The sequence below is a fragment of the Octopus bimaculoides genome, chromosome 1, assembly GCF_046866305.1.
Source record: "Octopus bimaculoides isolate indiv1 chromosome 1, ASM4686630v1, whole genome shotgun sequence".
Taxonomy (NCBI): domain Eukaryota; kingdom Metazoa; phylum Mollusca; class Cephalopoda; order Octopoda; family Octopodidae; genus Octopus; species Octopus bimaculoides.
Genome location: NC_142928.1, coordinates 200,980,853 through 201,002,783, shown reverse-complemented (window position 1 = coordinate 201,002,783; position 21,931 = coordinate 200,980,853). Strand labels below are relative to the sequence as shown.

The 21,931-nt window shown below is 36.4% G+C and overlaps 2 protein-coding genes across 5 annotated transcripts in view; both read right to left on the bottom strand.

The window, feature by feature from the left end:
- The window catches only part of LOC106867104 (protein mono-ADP-ribosyltransferase PARP14), a 111,652-nt gene extending 104,842 nt beyond the window's left edge, over positions 1-6,810 (bottom strand). Inside the window, exons 1-4 of one of the 3 annotated variants that reach the window (XM_089337588.1) lie at positions 6,499-6,810; positions 4,603-4,800; positions 2,599-2,835; positions 1,420-1,653 (exon numbers count right to left, since the gene is read on the bottom strand). In XM_089337588.1, the coding sequence (XP_089193714.1) occupies positions 1,420-1,653; positions 2,599-2,835; positions 4,603-4,800; positions 6,499-6,748 (919 nt within the window). In that variant the 5' untranslated portion in view covers positions 6,749-6,810. Of the gene's footprint in view, positions 1-1,419; positions 1,654-2,598; positions 2,836-4,602; positions 4,801-6,498 lie in introns of those variants that run through there. The other 2 variants (XM_089337636.1, XM_089337683.1) reach the window with 2 other exon arrangements.
- LOC106872751 (uncharacterized) overlaps positions 4,680-21,931 on the bottom strand; it is a 31,034-nt gene continuing 13,782 nt past the window's right edge. For both annotated transcript variants that reach the window (XM_089338952.1, XM_089339011.1), the window contains exons 6-7: positions 20,667-20,834; positions 4,680-4,800 (exon numbers count right to left, since the gene is read on the bottom strand). In XM_089338952.1, the coding sequence (XP_089195078.1) occupies positions 20,671-20,834 (164 nt within the window). In that variant the 3' untranslated portion in view covers positions 4,680-4,800; positions 20,667-20,670. The remainder of the gene's footprint in view (positions 4,801-20,666; positions 20,835-21,931) is intronic.

The window sequence follows — 21,931 nt, the reverse complement described above, 5'->3', positions numbered from 1 at the left end:
ACAAGAGCTTTCATCCTTCTACTATCACTGACAGGTGGGTGCCACCCGGGAGGTCTATCAGGTCTGACACCTTCTCAATATATGTTCGGTCAGTGTGTATGATCAATTCCACACCTATGCCTGATCAGTCTTGCTGCAGTATTTTCTTTACCTTCATAATAATCACCTCTTCCTCTATACCTGCCAAAACAGAAGCTACAAACCTGGTGATGGATATTTCTGTCAGCACATTTCTCGTCTTGCTAAAAGCAAGGCATTGGCTGCAACAACTGGGGATTAAGAAGACTTTTTCATTCCTCAGTGTGGTGGTCACATAATGAAATCTGGCTTCTTCTTCTTCAGTGCCAAATCGCACTTCAATCAAGCCAAACTTCTTTCCTCGAGTGATGTGGATCTTGCGTTCCCACATATGCCCAAAATATTCTTGAATTTCGGCTTCCATAGCATTTTCTACCTGGCACGATTTAACTCCGATGCAATGGTAAGTAACCATGCATCTCTAAATGTTTTCAATCACCTCAAGCGGGGGGGGGGGGGGTTCAGGTCTACTCTTCTTCCATTTCTTTTTACAATTTGTCTGGCCAGTTTTAAATTTTCTTTATCTTTGCAGAACTCTTCCAGATTTCTTGATGTACTCACAAAAGAAATCCCCTTTTTCGGCATCTCTTGCCATGGCTGTAGCTACTTTGGCGGAGGCAGTGACGGTGGAAATGGAGGTGGTGGTGTTTGCATTTCTTTCAAAATTTTATTTTGTTTTTCCCTTTCTTTACACTTGTTATCAGTTTTGTTGTTGTTGTTGTTGTCACTGAAATTGTCGAATGTCTTCTTGAATTGTTGAAATGTCAAACGTTTTGAAGCTGCTGACAGGTAAATGTATTACCTTTTATGTTCGTTTTGGGCTGGTGTGACGTCACTACGTCCATTATTGTAGTCAGCGCTACAGCAGTATCCCCGCTTCTTTTCGGACAAAGTTTGTGTCTCCATTCGGCTTACATTATAATCAATTCTTTTTCTGCCATGTTTCAAAATATTTGGAAAAAACAGTGAATTATTTGCGTTTCCAAACAGTTCAAGGCAGTTAAAAAAATACTGGTGCCCCCCAACACCACTCTGCAAAACAGCGGGTGCCTCTAAACAGAGAATAGTGGCAGTGCATTCCAGGCAATGTGAAAAACAAGACTGTAACAATTAAAATGAATGGGTCCTTGGCAGATTGAAAACAGTCTTACAACTTATGAAGTTCCAGATTTTCCTGCCTTTCCAGTATGGCAGCAGCTGTTGTGGAAAAGGTGGGGTGAGGAAGAGAAGAATAAAAAGAACGACTACTACTACTACTACTACTACTACTACTGATGATGATGATGATGATGATGATGATAGGTAGATTAAAATAAAGAGAGGGAAAATAAAATTACTTACCAAATGCCTCTTTAAAACTTACAATGTAAGTACCATTGGTTTCTTGTTGTATTGAAGAAATATCTCCACCAGAACTTTTTTTTCTGTCTCCAAAATAGCTTCCAAGATTCTCAGAGCTGACGTTTGAAGAAACGTTTTTCACTTGAACACTGTTTATTTCCTCAATTGTATCCACTTTCAGTGGATTTCCATTCAAGGGGTTTTTTTGGCACATCTTCTGAACGTACTCAAAATCTGCAATGAATACAGGGAATGGAAATAAATGAAATTTTGGTAAAAGAATCAAATTGAAGTCAATTTACCGACATTTTAGCACATTTTACATTTAAATGATTTTGAGAATTCTACAAATTTGGAGATTTTAGCATTAAAATGCAGTTCCAATAATTTAATAACTCCATATAGGCACAGGTGTGGCTGTGTGGTAAGAAGGTTGCTTCCCAGCCATATGGTTTTCAGTTCAATCCCACTGTGTAGCACTTTGAACAAATGTATTCCACTATAGCCTTAGGTTGAACAAAGCCTTATGAGTAGATTTGGTAGACGAAGACTGAAAGAAGCCATCTGTCTGTATGTTACTGTCTCCATGCCTTGGCCTCACATGCTTGTTGTAAACAAGTGTCCCTGTCATACAAGCAGTGTCCTTCATTTCCAGTCTTCCTTAAAACATGTCTGGTCACTGGGAAACATTGCCTTACTTGGAAATAGGTGAGGGTTGGCAACAAGAAGGGCATCCAGCTGTAGAAAATCCAACTCATCAAATTTTGTCCAACCCATGCAAGCATGGAAAAGCAGACGTTAAAACGGTGATGATGATCAAGATGATGGTGATGATGATTAACTAATCCTTTAGTTAATGTTTACTGATCCTTAAACGTAAAAGGTATTTCTATTTAGGGATAAATAAAGTGTAAAATATAAGAAACAAAATTTGATTGAGCAGATTTATGATGAAAGACAATCCAGCCTCGACCATTCCACTATCTAGAATGGTAGCTCCCGTTTTGGAGAATGCAGGGTGTAATGGGAGGGATACTTTCCTGCTATTTCTGTCAGCCTGAGCAACTGTGTAAAGGTCTTCAGATCATTAAAACTGTAGAGATGGGAATTACCAATCCTATTAACAGTACCAAATTCAAGAAATCTTTATCGGAACAAATTAAACTTGAAGAAACTTACCAATTTCCTTTTGGCAATACACAAGAAAAGTTCCAGGTTTTCTTCCAGTGGAGACATATACAATATCTAATTTTCCTTTCTTTTCAAAAAAATCAATTAACATCTTTTCAGACATGTCTTTGTGGCCATTTGACACAATCATAGCATCTTCTTGCCAAACTAGATTTTTATACCAGTTCACACGAAGGTCAAATTTGCTTATATTATGGACCTTCCTTTGGACAACATTTTCTGCGTCTGAAAATCAAAATAGCAGAAGAAATTGAGAATATAATGTCATTATTTATGAGTGGAGGGCGTGGTTGTACTGGTGTTGAAGTGTAAAACCAGGTCAGACACATTCTGACCACTAACACTCCCAAGTGTCCTTCCTTGTTTAAGATGTTAGGTGTTACATGAAGAAGATTTAACTGCCTTTTCTAGCAGATCAAGTCATCACTTAGAGGCCCCTTTGTTTACTCTATAGCCGAGAGGATTATGAGGTTCCCTGTACAATTCCTGGTTCTAGTTAAATCCCTCTGTCCAACAGCACCTTGAGCAAGTATCTTCTACCACAGCCTCAAGATGACCAGGGCCTTGTGACTGATATTTGGAAGAGAGAAACTGTGGGCATCACAGGATTTGTGTGTGTGTGTGTGTGTGTGATCAGATAAACACATACACACGTACATGTATACACACATACAATACTGAGAGGAAACAGTACTCATTCACAAAGAAACTTGCCAATAAAAAGCTTTATCGTGAGCAGACCAATATGTAAACCTATTTTCCAAATAAACAGTAGAACATTTGACTAATTTTGGAACTATCAGAATATGTCAAAACATTTAATGAAGTGCACTGCAAAATTTCAATTAAAATTAGTCACTTAATGAACAGAGAGACTCATTATCTTCATGAGAGACTCATGTTAAGAAAGGAGACGGACATAACCTTGAAATTTAAATTTGCATAAATAAAAAAAAAAGATATGCCATATGGTGAAGGACAGAATTCCATATTCCTTCAGCATTTGTTGAAGGAATGAATTGGATATTCCTTCAGCATATGGTGAAGGAATGAATTTCATATTCCTTCAGCATATGGTGAAGGAATGAATTCCATATTCCTTCAATATTTTGTGAAGGAATGAGTTTCATATTCCTTCAGCATTTGGTAAAGGAATGAATTTGATATTCCTTCAGCATTTGTTGAAGGAATGAATTTGATATTCCTTCAGCATTTGGTGAAGAAATGAATTCGATATTCCTTCATCATATAGTGAAGGAATGAATTGGATATTCCTTCAGCATATGGTGAAGGAATGAATTTGATATTCCTTCATCATATGGTGAATGAATGAATTTAGCAATAGAGAGACAACTCCAGACATGTTTCATTGTTGAGACCTCTTCATTATAAAAGTGTAACCATGACAGCCAGATTGTTGATGATTAAAGAGTTTTCATGAGTGGACACAGAATGGTGTGACAACTGGAAACAGAACAATGCTCTATATTTTCTCTATTGTACCTCCTTGATCGTACTTTAGCCTTTCAACCCCTAGCATAACCCCTACATAACCCTTTCGGTTCCTCACTCCATTTAGTAGAGGGAGTTTGTTTTCCATTTCTTTTTCTGTCTTGGACATCACTTGGCAACCACACTAGTAATGATGGCAGGAAAAAATGCCTCCAGTCCACTCTGTAAAGTGGTTGGTATTAGGAAGGGCACTGAGCAATAGAAGCCATGCCAAAGCTGACCCTAGAGGTCAGTGCAGCTCACCAGATCCTGTCAAACTATTTCAACACATTCCTATGTGGAAAATTGATGATGATGATGGTGACAGTGGTGGTGGTGGTGGTGGTGGTGGTGGTTAACATTGCTTTATATTAATCTATTGGGTTCACAGTAACTACATACGAACTGTCCAACTTATGCAAGCATGGACAACAGGCATCTGACGATGATGAAGATGATGTCTGTAAATGATTTCATGAAATAAAGAATATTTCTTCTAACCTTTTTCCGATTCAAAAGTGATAATAACTTTTCCAGAATCTTGGATCCGTTCTGGGATTCCTTTAATAGGTCCTCCATTTGATCTACTCTTGTTCTCAAAATAAGACCGAATGGCTTCCAAACGGAAATCAGTTGGGACTCCTGACACCAATATTGTTCTGCCCTCATCATCTCCTCCCATATTCAAGGTAGATATTTCTGCAAAATAAAACCAAGATTTAATGCTAAAAAATATCAGTTACTACTCACCATCCATGTAACAATATATGGCTATCCGCATCATAAACATCCACTTTACATGCCTGATGTAAACCTGAAATACATGTAGCCTTCAAACAGTCCAGATATGCTAGAAGTAACAGCCAAAGTTTTTCAAAAGTTCACCCAACTATTTTTAAAAGAGACAAATACACTTGCTAAAATTGTTTTGTCTTGAAAATATCTGCAAAGAAGTTATGGCATTCCTGATTGAACAATGCTAATTTCATTCACAGAAACAGGAGTTCTAACATATGTCCACAAAATCTGAAAGTGACACCTCTGAACGAATCCAGCTTGAAAATCTTTAAAAAGATGTTTTTCAATAAAACAGCCACACAAATGCCATCAAATAATGCCATTTAGTATGACAAACTTCACCTAAATACACATTTTCCAAACAATTCTTTCTTCTATAGGCACAACTCCATTCTGAACGCTTACCCATCACCAACATCATGATGTCTGCAATGAAGAAAGCAAACACATGAAAAACACGTTTGTTTGTGTTTATAATTTTTTTGACATTCCCTGATGGCCATAAATGAGACACGGCAAAAGAAGCAGTGTCCTTTGTTTCCTATCTTCTACAGAACCATGTTTATTATTAGAGGATATTGCTTGGAAACAGATGAAGGTTGGTGACAGGAAAGGTACCCAGCCATAGAAAATGCTGCCTCAATGGATTCCAACTGATCTCTGCAAGCAAAGGAAAAAGGGATGCGAAAATGATGATGATGGGTAAAGGTTTTATTGCTTTTTTCAGTAAATTTTCACAAATTTTATTTTTGAAACTTTAAGTCCAAAAAAGAAAATTCTATAAAAATATCATTTTGGAAAATAAATATCTTTCTTCTCCATGAGTTCAACATGTAGTTTTGTTCTGCAAATGAAAAGAAAATAATTAGGAAAAACATCATTAAGGTATCATTTGTTGTCAAAGTAGATTCATTCTCTCTCTCTCTCTCTCTTTCTCTCATATAATTACAGTTAAGAGAGAGATCAGAACAACTGGGCAGGATTCAGACAGGAATACATCTTAACCCTTTACCATTCAGATTCCTCACTCAAATCCAATGCTTATCTATTCACCTTGCTTTGAATCGATGCCATTATCTCATAGCTTAAACATTTCGATAATGGGATTATTTTGAGATGCTCTCTGTTTCTTTCAATTAATTTTAAATATAACAAAGAATTTAATAAAATAACTTCGTTATCATTAAGCTAGTGTTAGGAACATAAATTGTGACTAAGGTTTGGTGGAAGATTTTAATTCAAAACTTATGAAAACAAGACATTTGTACGACAGAGCCAGAACCGGTTTCAGCCAGGTTGGTATTGTAAGGGTTTTAAACATTTTGATAATGGGATTATCTTTTAGCATGACATTGTAGGGGAGGTGTTACAAAGGCTGGATCTTGCCAGTTCAATTATGAAACAAGTTACATGTTTGGGCCATATTAGGCCAGTCTAAACGCTAAAGGGTTAATTGACAATATCATGCAAGGTAATAAGGTTTACATGCATTTGTGAGAATGTACAAAAGATATTTCCATTTTTAACAAAGTCAGCTGAATAACGTGTTATAGAAAATGAATGCACAAATGCCGGTGTTTATAAAATGAAAATGTTTACCAGTAGATAATGGTTGACAGCAGGTAAAAAACAGTACATTTTTTAAGCTGGCAGAAGTTATTGTCAGGGAAGGTGCAAACAAGGGGCTCTGTATGATTTTGCACAAAATGCAAGTGAGTCTGCAGTGTGTGTACCATCTGCAAGTGAAGTCTGCAAATGTGTGCAGTAGGTTCAGAGAAAGATGTGCAGCAATTGGACAGTCTTTTCCCAGTGTGTTATCTGCAAACAACACCTTGGTCTTGAACCACATTATACAGCAATGGTGATTGGTCAATTGCTTCGTTGGGGTTCTTGTACTCCTGTCACCATGACTCCAGCTAAAATGTGGAAAGCAAGGAAACAAAATCTGTTGGTTTTTGTTTTTTTTAACTTTGTGTTTTAACAGACCAATGAGCAACTTTTGGGTTACAACTGGCCAATCAAGAAGGCTCAGCAAATTCTCAACAAGCTATTCTTTGATGTTTTACCAATGCATTACATGAAGAATCTTCAAAGTTGAATTTGATGAGAAAGGAGTAAGTTGCCTCAGCCACAGGATGGTTTGCCAATCCATATTAACATAAATACACGTTCTCTCTTTCTGCCTTGAGAGACCAGCTTAAAGCACAAAAGTGCATGCACACACACACACACAGCCTCACGCTTTATGAAACATTCACATTAAAATTAGATTTAGAGAACTTATTTTCCTGTGCATACACTTGCAACAATTTACAACTTGATAAATCTCATATGCCTTCTCTTTTGTTTTTTTGTTTTTTTATAGAGGCAAAGTGACTGAGTTCCTTTTGAGCGTTGGGCCTGAGGGAGGCAATGACCAAGACCTTTGGCATTATGTTATGTTTCAGAGGACCCATCACACTGAGCAAAATCACAGTCATGGCAGATACCAGTGTCACACAAATGGCACCCATGCTAGTGGAATGTAAAAGCACCCATTACACTCTTGGAGTGGTTGGTGTTTGGAAGGGCATCCAGCTGTAGAAAACATGCCAAATCAGACTGGGGGAGAGATATGTAATAACATACATATGGAAAATACTGGAAGGACTGGTGCCAAACTTTGGCATCAAGTACTACAAGAATGCCTGCACAGGTTGCCACTGCATGGTACTAAGGGTGCCGTCCACTGCATCTCACATAAGAACGAGGTACTGCAACAGCCTCATCTCTTTAATGCCCTGCCAAAACATTTGAGAGACCTGCAAGACATGGATATAGAGGTCTTCAAGACAAAACTCAACGCTTTCCTCTCCACAATACCAGACGAACCAATGGCTTGAAATGAGACACGGTTTAGGGCAGCGATGTCAAATTCTCTTATACACCAGATGTGCCATCAAAACTTAGGTGGAGGAGAAGAGCCATGCAAGGAATGTGAAGAGAGCATAGCATAAAGATGGAAAGTCACGGTGGTGTTCCAGCATGACCACAGCCACTTGGCTGAAACCCATAAAGAAATAAATACGTATATATATATATATATACATATATATATACATACATATATATATATACATACATATATATATATACATACATATATACATATATATATATATATATACATACATACAAAAATAAGAGGAATGACCAGCAAAAGTGGACTCCTATATGCTAGAAATAGATGCCAAATCATCTAACCATGAAAAAAATATATGTTCTCAGTAAAAATTCAGCGACACAACAGACTGTAAAAGGGCAAGACAAATGAAAAAATACTACATAAAAAAAAAAAAACGATTAACCTACGTACCATGGTTTCACCTGTTAAAATTTATATGAGTAAATATCTGCAGGATCGTCAGCGTAGTCCGTCAATTCACAATGCAATTTCCAGAACTAGACACAAGACGTCCACCCAAAAGGGAGCACGTGTAGAGTTCTACAGATTACATTCAGTGTATCATTTCAAATGTCTTCAATCTGGTGCGCTAAGTCCGGAAATAATTCTGCAGTTAATAAATTTTTGCAGCCAATTTACCGGTTAGAGAACATTATTATATAAAATTTATTAATGAAGGTAGAAATTGATATTAATCAATTAAAACCAGTAGTCTAGCATATTAAAAAAATTCGAAGATTAAAATTATATTACATACAAACATAAGAGGAATGACCAGCAAAAGTGGACTCCTATATGCTAGAAATAGATGCCAAATCATCTAACCACGAAAAAAATATATGTTCTCAGTAAAAATTCAGCGACACAACAGACTGTAAAAGGTTTTGGCTCTTGTTCGGGTGGCACATAAAATACACCATTTTGAGCATGGCCGTTGCCAGTACCGCCTGACTGGCCTTCGTGCGGATGACACGTAAAAGCAGCCACTACACTCTCTGAGTGGTTGGCGTTAGGAAGGGCATCCAGCTGTAGAAACTCTGCCAAATCAGATTGGAGCCTGGTATAGCCATCTGGTTTCACCAGTGCTCAGTCAACCCATGCTAGCATGGAAAGCGGACATTAAACAATGATGATGATGATATATACATATATATATACATATATATATATATATACATACATATATGCATACATACATACATAACCTCTCTCTATCTCTCTTTTGCTCTGTCAATCACTCACACGTTCACTCACTAAAAAAAGTAAATACACACGCACATGAACAAAAAGCATGTAGGCAATAAGTGTATGTACGCATGTTTTGTGTATGTGTGCGTGTGTGTCACTGAAGCCATTCATAAACAGAGAACCTCTCTCTCTCACATACACACACACCGGCAACATTACTCTCTCTTCACACACACACTAACAAAAGAACTTCACATACACACCACAATTTCTGTCTCGCGCACACACACACACATGGCACGCCAACTTCCAAAGAACTTCCCTCATCCAATCGCGTTCTCTCATTCTCTTTCGCTTTTACGCCGACTTCAAAAGATCTCATTTCCCCTCAACCCACATATGTAAAAAAAAGAAAAAACCGGATCTTTGGGGTTTGACGGGCAACATTTTTTTTGTAGAGTTTTTGGTACCGAAACACTTTCAAACTTCGAATATTTGTATATTTTGTGGTATTGAACAGATAAAAAATTTTGTATTCGAAGTTATTTTATGTAAAAAATTGTCGTATTTCGGTAATTTCAACCAATCACTGACGTCTATTGAGGTGAAAACAATTAATGCCGTAACGGTGTCATGGGATCTTTTCCCTTGAATAAAATTAGTCCCGTTGTTTGTCAACAACTCTAACCCTAACCCTAACCCTAACCCTAAAACCCGAACCCTAACCCTTACTAGGGAATAATGATATAATTAAACAGGGAATAACACACTTGACGCCGAACAGCAGTAACTGTATTCAGCTGAATAGATGTCAGTGATTGGTTGAAATTACAGAAATACGACAACTTTAACATAAAATAACTTGCGATGTACATTTTTTTGTTAAGAATGTTAAGAGAAGAAGTTGTTTTATATGACACATTCTACCAGTGTCCCAAGTTTGAAAGTGTTTCGTTAAGAAAACAAATGTTGCCCGTCAAACCTCAAAGGCCCAAAAACATTTTTACGATCTTCTTCAGAAATATAAACAAATACACGTGCTATAAGAAGTCATAAACACAGTTCTCATATCGAAAGATCGCCGAGACATGCGCGCGCATACACAAACTCCCTTTTATATATTAAGATAATAATAATAATAATAATAATAATAATAATAATAATAATAAATAAGATAATCCTTTCAACTATAGGCACAAGGCCTGAAAGTTGGGGGAGGAGAATAGTTGATTACATCGACCCTAGTGCGTAACTGATACTTACTTCATCAACACAGAAAGGATGAAACGCAACGTCAACCTCGGCGGAATTTTAATTCACTACTACTACTACTACTACTACTACTACTAATAATAATAATAATAATAATGATGATGATGATGATGATGATGACGACGAAGACGAGAAGAAAGAAAGAATGAAAAATGATAAAGGGTCGTGTGTCAAATCACGACCCTTCACGCCCCACCAAAAAATGTCAAAATGAAAGCAAGAAAACCGAGACAGAAAATTAATCGCAGCCAAAACAACTTACGTAACAGTCAAATGCATTTCCGCTATTAGCAAACATTAAAGAGTAACCTTAGACTAAAGCGGCGTCAATTAAAACGAAACCGATTTGAAATACTTGAAAAAATAGTCTTTACGTTTTCAATAGGCGTAGGAGTGGCTGTGTGGTAAGTAGCTTGCTTACCAACCACATGGTTCCGAGTTCATTCCCACTGCGTGGCATCTTGGGCAAGTGTCTTCTACTATAGCCTCGGGCCGACCAAAGCCTTGTGAGTGGATTTGGTAGACGGAAACTGAAAGAAGCCTGTCGTATATATGTATATATATATATATATATATATATATATATATGTATGTGTATATGTGTTTGTATGTCTGTGTTTGTCCCCCCCCCCCAACATCGCTTGACAACCGATGCTTGTGTGTTTATGTCCCCGTAACTTAGCGGTTCGGCAAACAGACCGATAGAATAAGTACTAGGCTTCCAAAGAATAAGTCCTGGGGTCGATTTGCTCGACTAAAGGCGGTGCTCCAGCATGGCCGCAGTCAAAAGACTGAAACAAGTAAAAGAGTAAAAAGAGTAAATAGCATAAAGTATTCCGATTTACCCCCCCCCCCCACTTTCCGTATGTGCATCCGTAGATTCCTAATGAAGTAATACGCTGCTTCTGTTCTCTTCTACTTCTCTACTAGAAACGTTTACTTTGGAATTTACTTCTATTGAGAAAAAAAAATCGTGTGCATGTTATTTTGAACGAAAGATTTCTTATGACTGGTTCTCTTCACTGTCTAGAAATCTACGGATGCACATACGCACATAATAGAGAAAAATGAAACAATTATGGACAACTTGCTCCGAAACACCACCGAGTGGGGAACACTTCTCAAAAATAACCTGCAGTTGTTTCCTTCAAAATTCCTACATGCTCGAAATGTACATACATCAAGGTATATTTGTAGAAAATTTCACGAAAACATATTAATTTTCCTGGAAGTTAGGAGGAATTTAAGTGGACTCTGTTGGAATTTCCGAAAATTGTCCCCCACCCCCATTCCAAAACACTTTCACCGAAAATTTTTGTATATTCGGAATCTACATAATAAATAATATATGCATAGAAAATTTCATTAAAAAATATTCATTTTTCTGAAGTCGGGGGAGGGGTACAACTCTGTAGTTATGCCATATATATATATACATACATCGAAACGCCTAGTTTAGGAATAGAGGCAGCTGATGAAGGAAAAGTTCCTTAAGTGGCTTGTCTGTTTTCCTATGTGTTCATTCTGTTGTCCGTAAAAAAAGTCCGTTTTTTGTGCTGTTTATGTTCCCGTTCTTTTTTTTGACGTCCTGTATCCGGATATGCATCTATATATACATGTAGATGTAGGTATGTACATATATATATATATGCATATGCTCACATATCATTTGTATTATTATTATTATTATTATATATATATATATATATATATATATATATATATATATATATATACAAAAATTTTATAATAAGCATAAATATAATTATAATTATGCTTATAAATATAAAACTTTTGTATAAGTTTACCGATAATGGTTCTTTTAACAAACCGAACTATTTGGTAAAATTATTAATTATTAATTTTACCCTATATCAGTATTGATCATATACATACATATATAAAATTTAAATAAGGGTGATAGATTGGATATTAATTTAATTAACACCAATCTAAAACCAGTGGCCTAGCATAAAGAAAATTCTGAAAAATTATATTACATACGTTTAAGGTGGTCATCCCTTTTTATACGTATATATATATATATATATATATATATATATATATATATATATATATATATATACATGTATATGTCTATATATGTGTGTGTATATGTTTGTGTCTGTGTTTGTTCCCACCAATATCGCTTGACAACCGATGCTGGTGTGTTTACGTCCCCGTAACTTAGCAGTTCGGCAAACAGACCGATGGAATAAGTACTAGGCTTACAAAGAATAAGTCCTGGGGGCGATTTGCTCGACTAAAAGGCCGCAGTCAAATGAAACAAGTAAAAGAGTAAAGAGTATATACATTATATATATATATACACACACACACATTACATAAATATATATACAAATTTATTTAACTCTTCGTAACGCCAGTCTTTTAATGGTGGCAGCTGAAGAAGGATATGTCCTCTATGTGGCCTGCTTGTTTTTTGTAACTTGTTTATCATTTTGTCCACGTTTTTTTTTTGTAACGTCCTGTACCCAGATATGCATCTATATATACATGTAGATGAAGGTATGTACATACATGTACATATATATGCATACAGTCATATATTGTTTATATATATATATATATATATATATATATATATACATATATATATAGCAATTCCTCGCCATATAGCGGTTTATTATTTAATCTTACATCGATTCCTCCGTGATGTTTTTTTGTATCTTTAATAAAATAAATATATACAAATATTAAAAAAATATACTGTGCAGTTTCTACTTCGCGGATTTTCACCTATCGCGGGGGGATTGGGAACGTAATATCCGCGATAGTCGAGAGATTACTGTATGTATATATATATATATATATATATATATATATATATATATATATATATATATGTAATCTGAACCTTTCCCCCCTTATTTAAAAAATTTTTTTTTACGGAATCCCACGTTTTAGGCTATGGAGATTCCGATTCTGAAAAAAAAAAATTTTCAAATATCTCAATTTCAAAATTTCGACCCCCCCCCCGGTTTTTATATAGATCCACAGGGTAAACCTAACCCTAACTCAAACCCGAACCCTGACCCTAACCCTAAACCTAACCATAACACTAGTTTTGTGAGATTTGGCTGTTATTTCTAGCATGTAAATAGCCTGCTTGGTGGGGAGGGGGATTGAAATTTTTCAAACAATTTTTTTTTCAGAATCGGAATCTCCATAGCCTAAAACGTAGGATTCCGTAAAAAAAAAATTAAAATAATAAGGGGGGAAAGGTCCAGATTACATATAGTCCGTCGCTACCTATATATATATATATATATATATATATATAATATATATAGTTTTAGGGAAACTTAATTTAATTTTTAATAAATTGAATTTGAGTTTTTACCTGTAAATTTGGATTTTTATCCCTAATATTATTATTATATATATATATATATATATATATATATATATATATATATATATATATATATATATATACACGCACACGTGTGTGTTTATCTCCATCACTATTTGACAACCGGTGTCGGTGTGTTTACGTCTCCGTAACTTAGCGGTTTGGTGAATAGACGGATAGAATAAGTACCAGGCTTTACGAAAAAGAAAAAGTGTTGGGTCGATTCAGGCATGCCTCTTCACGTATTCCCCTACTCGACTTTATTGCCTCATAACTTCCAGAAAAACGAACATTTTTCAATGAAAATTCCTACAAATTCGTTTCAGATGGTGAAGATTCGGAAAATTGGCGATCTGTAAGATCGCCCGATAATTTTGTTATTTAAGTGATATTTGTGTTACTTAAAACGAAGGACGGCCTGCTTTTCTACTCTAGGCACAAGGCCCGAAATTTTGGGGGAGGGAGCCAGTCGATTAGATCGAAACCAGTACACAACTGGTACTTCCGGAAGGATGAAAGGCAAAGTCGACCTCGGTGGAATTTGAACTCAGAACGTTGAGACAGATGAAATACCGCTAAGCATTTCACCCGGCGTGCTACCGTTTCTGCCAGCTCGTGAACCTTGTGAACTTCTACGCATACATCCAGAGACACAAGACAATTTTTGTGGGGACATTTCCAGTTTCGTTTTGTAGACATGCAACCTGTGTCAGATGTGTAAAAGAGACGACTAATTTAGCTTTTCACATTAAGTAACAAAGGACTCGTAATCTACATACTCTGAAAGGTGTTTGGACCAAATTTCGAAAGCAAAATAACTATTTTTCTAAAAGTTAAATTGTTAATCGTAATGTACGTCATCTGAAAGGTGTTTGTAGAACATTTCATGAAAAAAGAGGAAAAAATATCAACTATTCCGAAAGTTATAAGAAAAGAAAGTCATGCGGTTATGATGTAATGAAAAGTATCGGAAGCGATTTTGTAAAGTATTTGTAAAGCAATGGAGAGACAGGATTAAAGAAATTCAATTAGGAAGATGTAAAACGAAAACTTACCTCGTAACAACCCTGAACAAAACTGAAACTTGAATATTTATTTGATGGTTTTTAAGCTGTTCATTGGTTTAACAATAATTTCGTATGACATCAGTGTTTTTCCGAGAAAAACACTTCCTCTCTGACCTCTTTTATACAATTTACTTTTTTTGATTGTTACAACTTTGTGATAAAAGTTTATTATTATTATTTAAAACAGACGAAACTGAAAGAAAATATGTATATATATATATATATATATGTATATATATATATATATATATATATATATATATATATATATATATTATTTTGTTTAAAAGAGTTCCAACACTGTCTGTTTTTTATGTTTTATTTATATTCCTGCAGAACCAATGTGGGATATAGAATATGGAATATACAATATATAATATAATGTACAATATAAAATAAAATAAAAATGGATGGCACCATGAAAGAAAGTATTGAATGTAGATGAAATATTGAGTGTTCAATATAAAGGATCAAATATATAAATATATATATATAAAGGCGACTCGAGTTTCAGGGCTTTTTCCCTTCGTCATGGCCGGTATGACAGACTTTAACAGGCAAAGTCTGTCATACAGGCCATGACGAAGGGAAATAGCCCTGAAACTCGAGTCGCCTTTATATATATATATTTATATATTTGATCCTTTGTTCAATATTTCATCTGCATTCAATACTTTCTTTCATGGTGCCATTTATTTTATTTTATTTTATATTGTATATTATATTATATATTGTATATTCCATATTCTATACCCCACATTAGTTCTGCAGGAATATAAATAAAACATAAAAAACAGACAGTGTTGGAACTCTTTTAAACAAAATAATATATTCCTCTATACACAATCATACAAAAAACCCACCTTTTTTGTATTTATTTTTACTCGCATATATATATATATATATATATAAAAGAAGTAGCTGATAAAGAGAGAAAAAAATAGCTTTAAGAGGAAATACACGGTGAATGTAGGTCAGAGAAAATTTCACTTTCATTTTTGTCAATGGCCTCAGTGAAACTTGGTTTTCCCCAGTGGTTGCCACTGATGAGGCATGTTTCCCCCACCCACAAACCTTCTGTGGGTACACACACAGTCTTACCTACTCAAATATGCACCCTATCTCCAGATTTGTTTTCTCATAACATTCAGAGAAATGGATATTTTAAGAATGTTTCTACAAATACGCTACAGATGAAGTAGTTTACAATTACAGCGTACCCCCGCATATTCGCGGAACTAATAATTGTTCGCGGAAATCACTGCATATTCGTGGAATCGTAAATAGCCTCCGCCTTATCTTTTAAGGCTATTTTCGTGGCAATATATACTTTTCCAGGCTACATTATTAATAATAATATACCGTATTTATTGGACACCCCTTCGCAGCTGAAAGTCTCTCTGATTCGAATAGTTGCGCTTCACGTCGCTTGACTTTTTTTTAGATACAAGTAAACTGTATCTAATATCAATTATTCCTGCTTTCAATCAAAGCTTGCTAATTAATATAGCGACTTCTATCTATATTTCACAGACACACACTCTCTCTCACTGTATTTGTCTCTCAGTAGCAACAACTTCTCATTGTAGTAAAAGCATACATATATTTTTACACACATACATACACACACGTGTATATATATATATCTATATATATATCTTAATAATACTAAAACTCTAGAGATGTTTGTTTTACCCGAAATATCAGAAATGGTATAATCTATCTCAATTTTTTTTTGCATATTAATTATCATACCTACCTTCAGAAGCGCAGTACACATTTTTGTAACCTTTGGACTTCTATTTATTGATAAAAAAGAGTAAACAATTTTTGTTTGGGAAAGACTTCCGCCCGCCCCACCACCATTTTCTCCCAAATTTGTTTTGCCAAAAGCCCCCCGTTTTCGGATACGGAGGTTTAAAGAAAATTGCCAAAAATCGGCATTGTTAAATCCACCCCCCCGAATTCTTCAATTTTGATTTTTTTTCACCAACACTAACCCTAACCCTAAAACCCTAACCGTAACCGTAACTATAGAAATGTTTTGAAATTTTTGTCCGAATCATAATTAGAAAAAAAAAAAAAATTCTTAAAAAAAATTTTTCCCGCATATTTTGAAAAAAAAAATTCTGAAAAAAGTTTAAAAAATGAGGAAATGGGGGTGGGAATTTAAAAATGCCGATTTTTGCCAATTTTTTTTTGCAGATTCATATTCTCCGTAGCTGAAAAAGAGGGTCTGTGTCGAAAAAAAAAAAAAAAATTTATAAGGGTATTGGGGCGGAAATCTTGCCTTTGTTATTTCTTGAAAAAAAAAAAAAAAAAAACATGGCTTCCGTGACGTCAACACACATACATGAACGCCATGGCATGCCAACACAAACACATGCCCGCTATCTGTGACATATACACACACATAGTCTTTGTATTCACTTAGGAAAAAAAACGTCAACTTCTTGGTGTATACAATATTGTCATCATTTTGTAATATTTTTTAACTGAATGTGATTTCAAAAATGTAAGTTGCTTGTACAATAAGTATTTATATTTTAGCTTTCTTTAAACAGACAATATTTTAATGTTTTTTAAAATTATTTTTACGTCGTTAATAACCATAAATTTTTTTAAAATTTACTTTTCTTTTAAAATGAAAGAGAGGAGAAACTGAAAGATGTATGTATGTATATATGAAATGGACGTGTGTGTGTGTGAGAGAGAGAAAATAAAGTGAATGAAGGGGCGTGTTGTCATGTATACGTACATACATCAATACATATGCATACATCTTTTTTGTATGTACATAGGCATGTGTATGTGTGAGTGAACGTGTGTTCTCATGTATGTGTAAGTGGCTCTCTCTCTCACACTCACACAGGTCCATTTTATGTACACGTTCATACATCTCCTCTCTTTCACTTTAAAACAAAAACAAATAAATAAAATTTATGGAAATTAATGAACAAAACCAGCTGATGTGGATGACAGTTCTGAGAGTCACAGCGAAAAATCGCCCCAAGGGAATACCATTACAAAAATTTTCTCGAGTGCATTCAACATTTCTCAGTGCCAAAAATTTGGCTGCTATCACATAACAGCTAATTGCAATAAAGGACCCGAAATACCTGTTATGTGGTAGGAGGGCGTACAAGAAACAGCAGCCAAATATTTCTTTTCTGGGGAAAGGAGCCGTTTACGTATGATTTTGATGTCACATTCATTGAAAGCATGCAAAATAACAAGGAAAAGAGAAAAACTCAAAAAAACAAAACTCCGTTTCTTGGAAACCCAGACTTTCCAGGTGATCCAATGGGTCAGAGGTAGTCTGGTGTGTATACACATACACACATATGCACGACCTTCGAACATTAGGCCTCACCAAGGCAATGACTAGTGACCGAGACCTTTGGAAATATGCTGTGCTTGAGAAGACCCGGCAACCCAAGTGAGACCATAACCCGTGGCCTATGCCAGTGGTCTAACCAGTCCACTTATGTATACCTTTCTTTCATTGGACACTAAACTCTGCTTGCGAAGACCTGTTGAGGCAAGTGAAATCGAAATCAAATTCGCTGACAGCACTGAATGACTAGCATCCGTGCTAGTGGAACGCTAAGAGCACCATCCAAGCATGATCATTGCCAGGGCTGCTGACAGGCTCCATGCTGGTGGCATGTAAAAAGCACCATTCGAGCATGACCGTTACCATTGTCGCCTTACTGGCACTTGTGCCGGTGGAACATGAACAACAACATTCAAGTGAGGTCATTGCCAGTTCCGCTGGACTGGCTCCTGTGCAGGTGGTATTTAAAAAACAACATTTGAGTGTGGCTGTTGCCAGTACTGCCAGACTGGCCCTCATGCTGGTGGCACGTAAAGGCACCCACTACACTCTCGGAGTGGTTGGCGTTAGGAAGGGCTTCCAGCTGTAGAAACTCTGCCAGATCAGAATGGAACCTGGTGCAGCCATCTGGTTCGCCAGTCGTCAGTCAAACCATTCAATCCATGCCAGCATGGAAAGCGGACGTTAACGATAATGAATGATATATGTATATATATCATCATCATCATTCAACGTCCCAGGAGAGAGAGGGGGGAGGAGGGAGGGGAAATTGCAGGTACGACAGAGGATACGAGCAGTGGGGGAGGGGGTTTCCAGTGAGAGAAGAGAGATATCCGGTATTGGTGGGGACAGGAATGGGCAGGTGCCCCGCAAACAAGCAATGGTTAGTTAAGAGATTGTCTGAAAAAATATGTGGCCAACTTGGGAAGACAGGAGGAAAAGAGAAGAAAGGTTGAGAGAGATTAGGAAGTTATATATTCAAGAGTCAATTTAAATAATTAGTTGATGAAAGTACATATTAGTAACAATGCATATAAATGAATACATGGGTGTGTGTGTATGTGCACATATATTTGTTCATATGTGTTATTTCTTTACTACCCACAAGGGGCTACACACAGAGGGGACAAACAAAGACAGACAAACGGATTAAGTCGATTATATCGACCCCAGTGCGTAACTGGTACTTATTTAATCGACCCTGAAAGGATGAAAGGTAAAGTCGACCTCGGCAGAATTTGAACTCAGAACGTAGCAGCAGATGAAATACCACTAAGCATTTTGCCTGGCGTGCTACCGATTCTGCCAGCTCGCCGCCTTATGCATGTGTGTGAGCATGTGCATGCACATCTATGCAGACATATGCACACTCGCATGAAGCCATACACATGTAGCATGTACACTAGGGATACAACTTTTCAATTTTTTTCCTCAAACACAATTTCCTGTATCATATTTAGATGAGCTTTTCTGCGTAAGTAACGGAAGTGAACTCACTTTTGAGCTATCTTTCAAAAAGTTCACCCATGAATCTACGTTTGTATTCTTATGCGAAACTTGTTTGAACATGGGCAAGGTTGCATAGCGGTCTTGGCTTTCAATAAATTCTTAGCATTTATAAGACTTCCTTCACAAAGCAAATAAGTTCTTCTTTCCCTGTCAGCCTTGTTGTTTCGCTTTCAGTGTGAATCCTGCATGACTGGTGGCAGTATGTCATTCAAGAAAGGTTTCAAAGTTGTTGAGAAGAACAAAGAGAAACGGAGAAGAAATTTGGTGCGGTTCCAGTCCCATTCAGCTAGAGGTGATGTGCCTGTAGAAGAAGCCTCACTGGCCAGCAGAAGTCGAATGCCACTCAAGGAGAAGGTTGTTGGTCGATACCAGTTTCTTTGGAAATCAATTAAAAGGCAGAAAGGAGAGAGTGGCAAAATTATCAAGAGAGGTGACAGTAGTGTGGAGAGATTAATTGAAATTTCCAATCATTTCCAAGCTCGAAAATGTGCTTCATTTGTATGACAAATGTGCCAAGAAAGGAAACTTTGAGCCACAGTTTATCTGCATTTTGTATCTCTGACTGTCACCTCCTCCTACTGTGTTTGTTCTTTTAGTCTCCCTCTGCCAGTGTGATCAGTTTGAAACCCATAGCATTTCATTATATGTAAGATTTTCGAAAAGAAAACGAACAGAACAACTAAGCAGAGATATTACAGGAATGAAGTAGAAATGCTCTTGGATAATTTGGAAAACTTCAAACTGTTTCATGAAGCGATATGAGACAAATAAAAAAAAAAATAACAGAACAACTTTAGCTTGTGCCAAATGGTTTAGAAAATAAATTGTATAAGTTGCAACAAATTCAACAGCTTCTAATGCTAAAGTGTTACTCACAAAAAAAAAAAATATATATACACACACACACACAGATATACACATACACACATGTACATACATACATATACATACACATGTACACACATACATACACACACACACAAAGATGTAGCATATATATATTATTATATTTTAATTCTCTCAAAAACAGCAGAAATATCTCTCTTTAAAACAACATGAAAGAAAATTATTTACAAATTTAACATTTCTTTTTCTTCTTTTCAGGAGAACCATCTTCTCTGTTGGTATTTTCATTGCTTAGAGACACATCAACCTGAAAATGAAGAGATGAGGCCACTGAAGAAGCCCACAATGCCAATTCAACTTGGTGAGCAGACCATTTGGTTTGGATGGTTTTAGAATCTGAAATAAAAGACACAAACGACATCAAAATACATAATTGTGAAAAAGTAAACAATACACATAGGAGATATCATAGCCCCATACCCACAGTTTACACAGGTAGAGTAGAATAGTTAGTGGCCTGTTATGGAGATAGATGTATGTGTGGGTGGGTGGGTGTATGCATATACATGTATATGCACATGTATGTAAGCATATAGATATGAAAGAAAACAGATCAACATACACACGGATAGGTACATAGGTTATATGAACAGAAAAGCACACATACGCAAATGAAAACTGAAACACATGACCATATACACACACACACACACACTTTACTTCACACAAGGACACATGGAGACACATCCACACATATGGAGATGTACATCCATACATACAAACAGGGTACATAGTTGCAAAACACACACACTCAGACATGCACACACAAGGAGACAGAGGTACAAACACGCAAGCACACACACACACACACACAAACACGGACACGCAAACACATGAATATGCAGAGTGCCGCTGAACTGGCTCCCATGCAGGTGGCACATAAAAAACACCATTTTGAGCATGGTCGTTGCCAGTACTGTGTGACTGGCATGTAAAAGCACCCATTACACTCTTGGAGTGGTTGGCGTTAGGAAGGCCATCCAGCTGTAGAAACTCTGTCAAATCAGATTGGAGCCTGGGGCAGCCTTCTGGCTTGCCAGTCCTCAGCCAAATCGTCCAACCCATGCTAGCATGGAAAGCAAACGTTATATGATGAGGATGATGATGAAATGTACACACACACATACATACATATATACTTATGCACACAAACACACACTCATGCATACATACATCAAAGACATGGTTAATAGTGAAGCATAATCTTTGAACATTGGGCTCACAGAGGTAATGACTGGTGACCAAGTCCTTTAGTGATGTGCTGTGCTTGAGAGGACCTGTCGAGTCAAGTGCACCCATGCTGGTGGCACGTAAAGAACATCTTTTGAATGTTGGGCCTCATGGAGGCAAAGTGGCTGAGTTCCTGTCAAGCGTTGGGCCTCGTGGAGGCAAAATGGCTGAGTTCCTTTTGAGTGCTGGGCCTCATGGAGGCA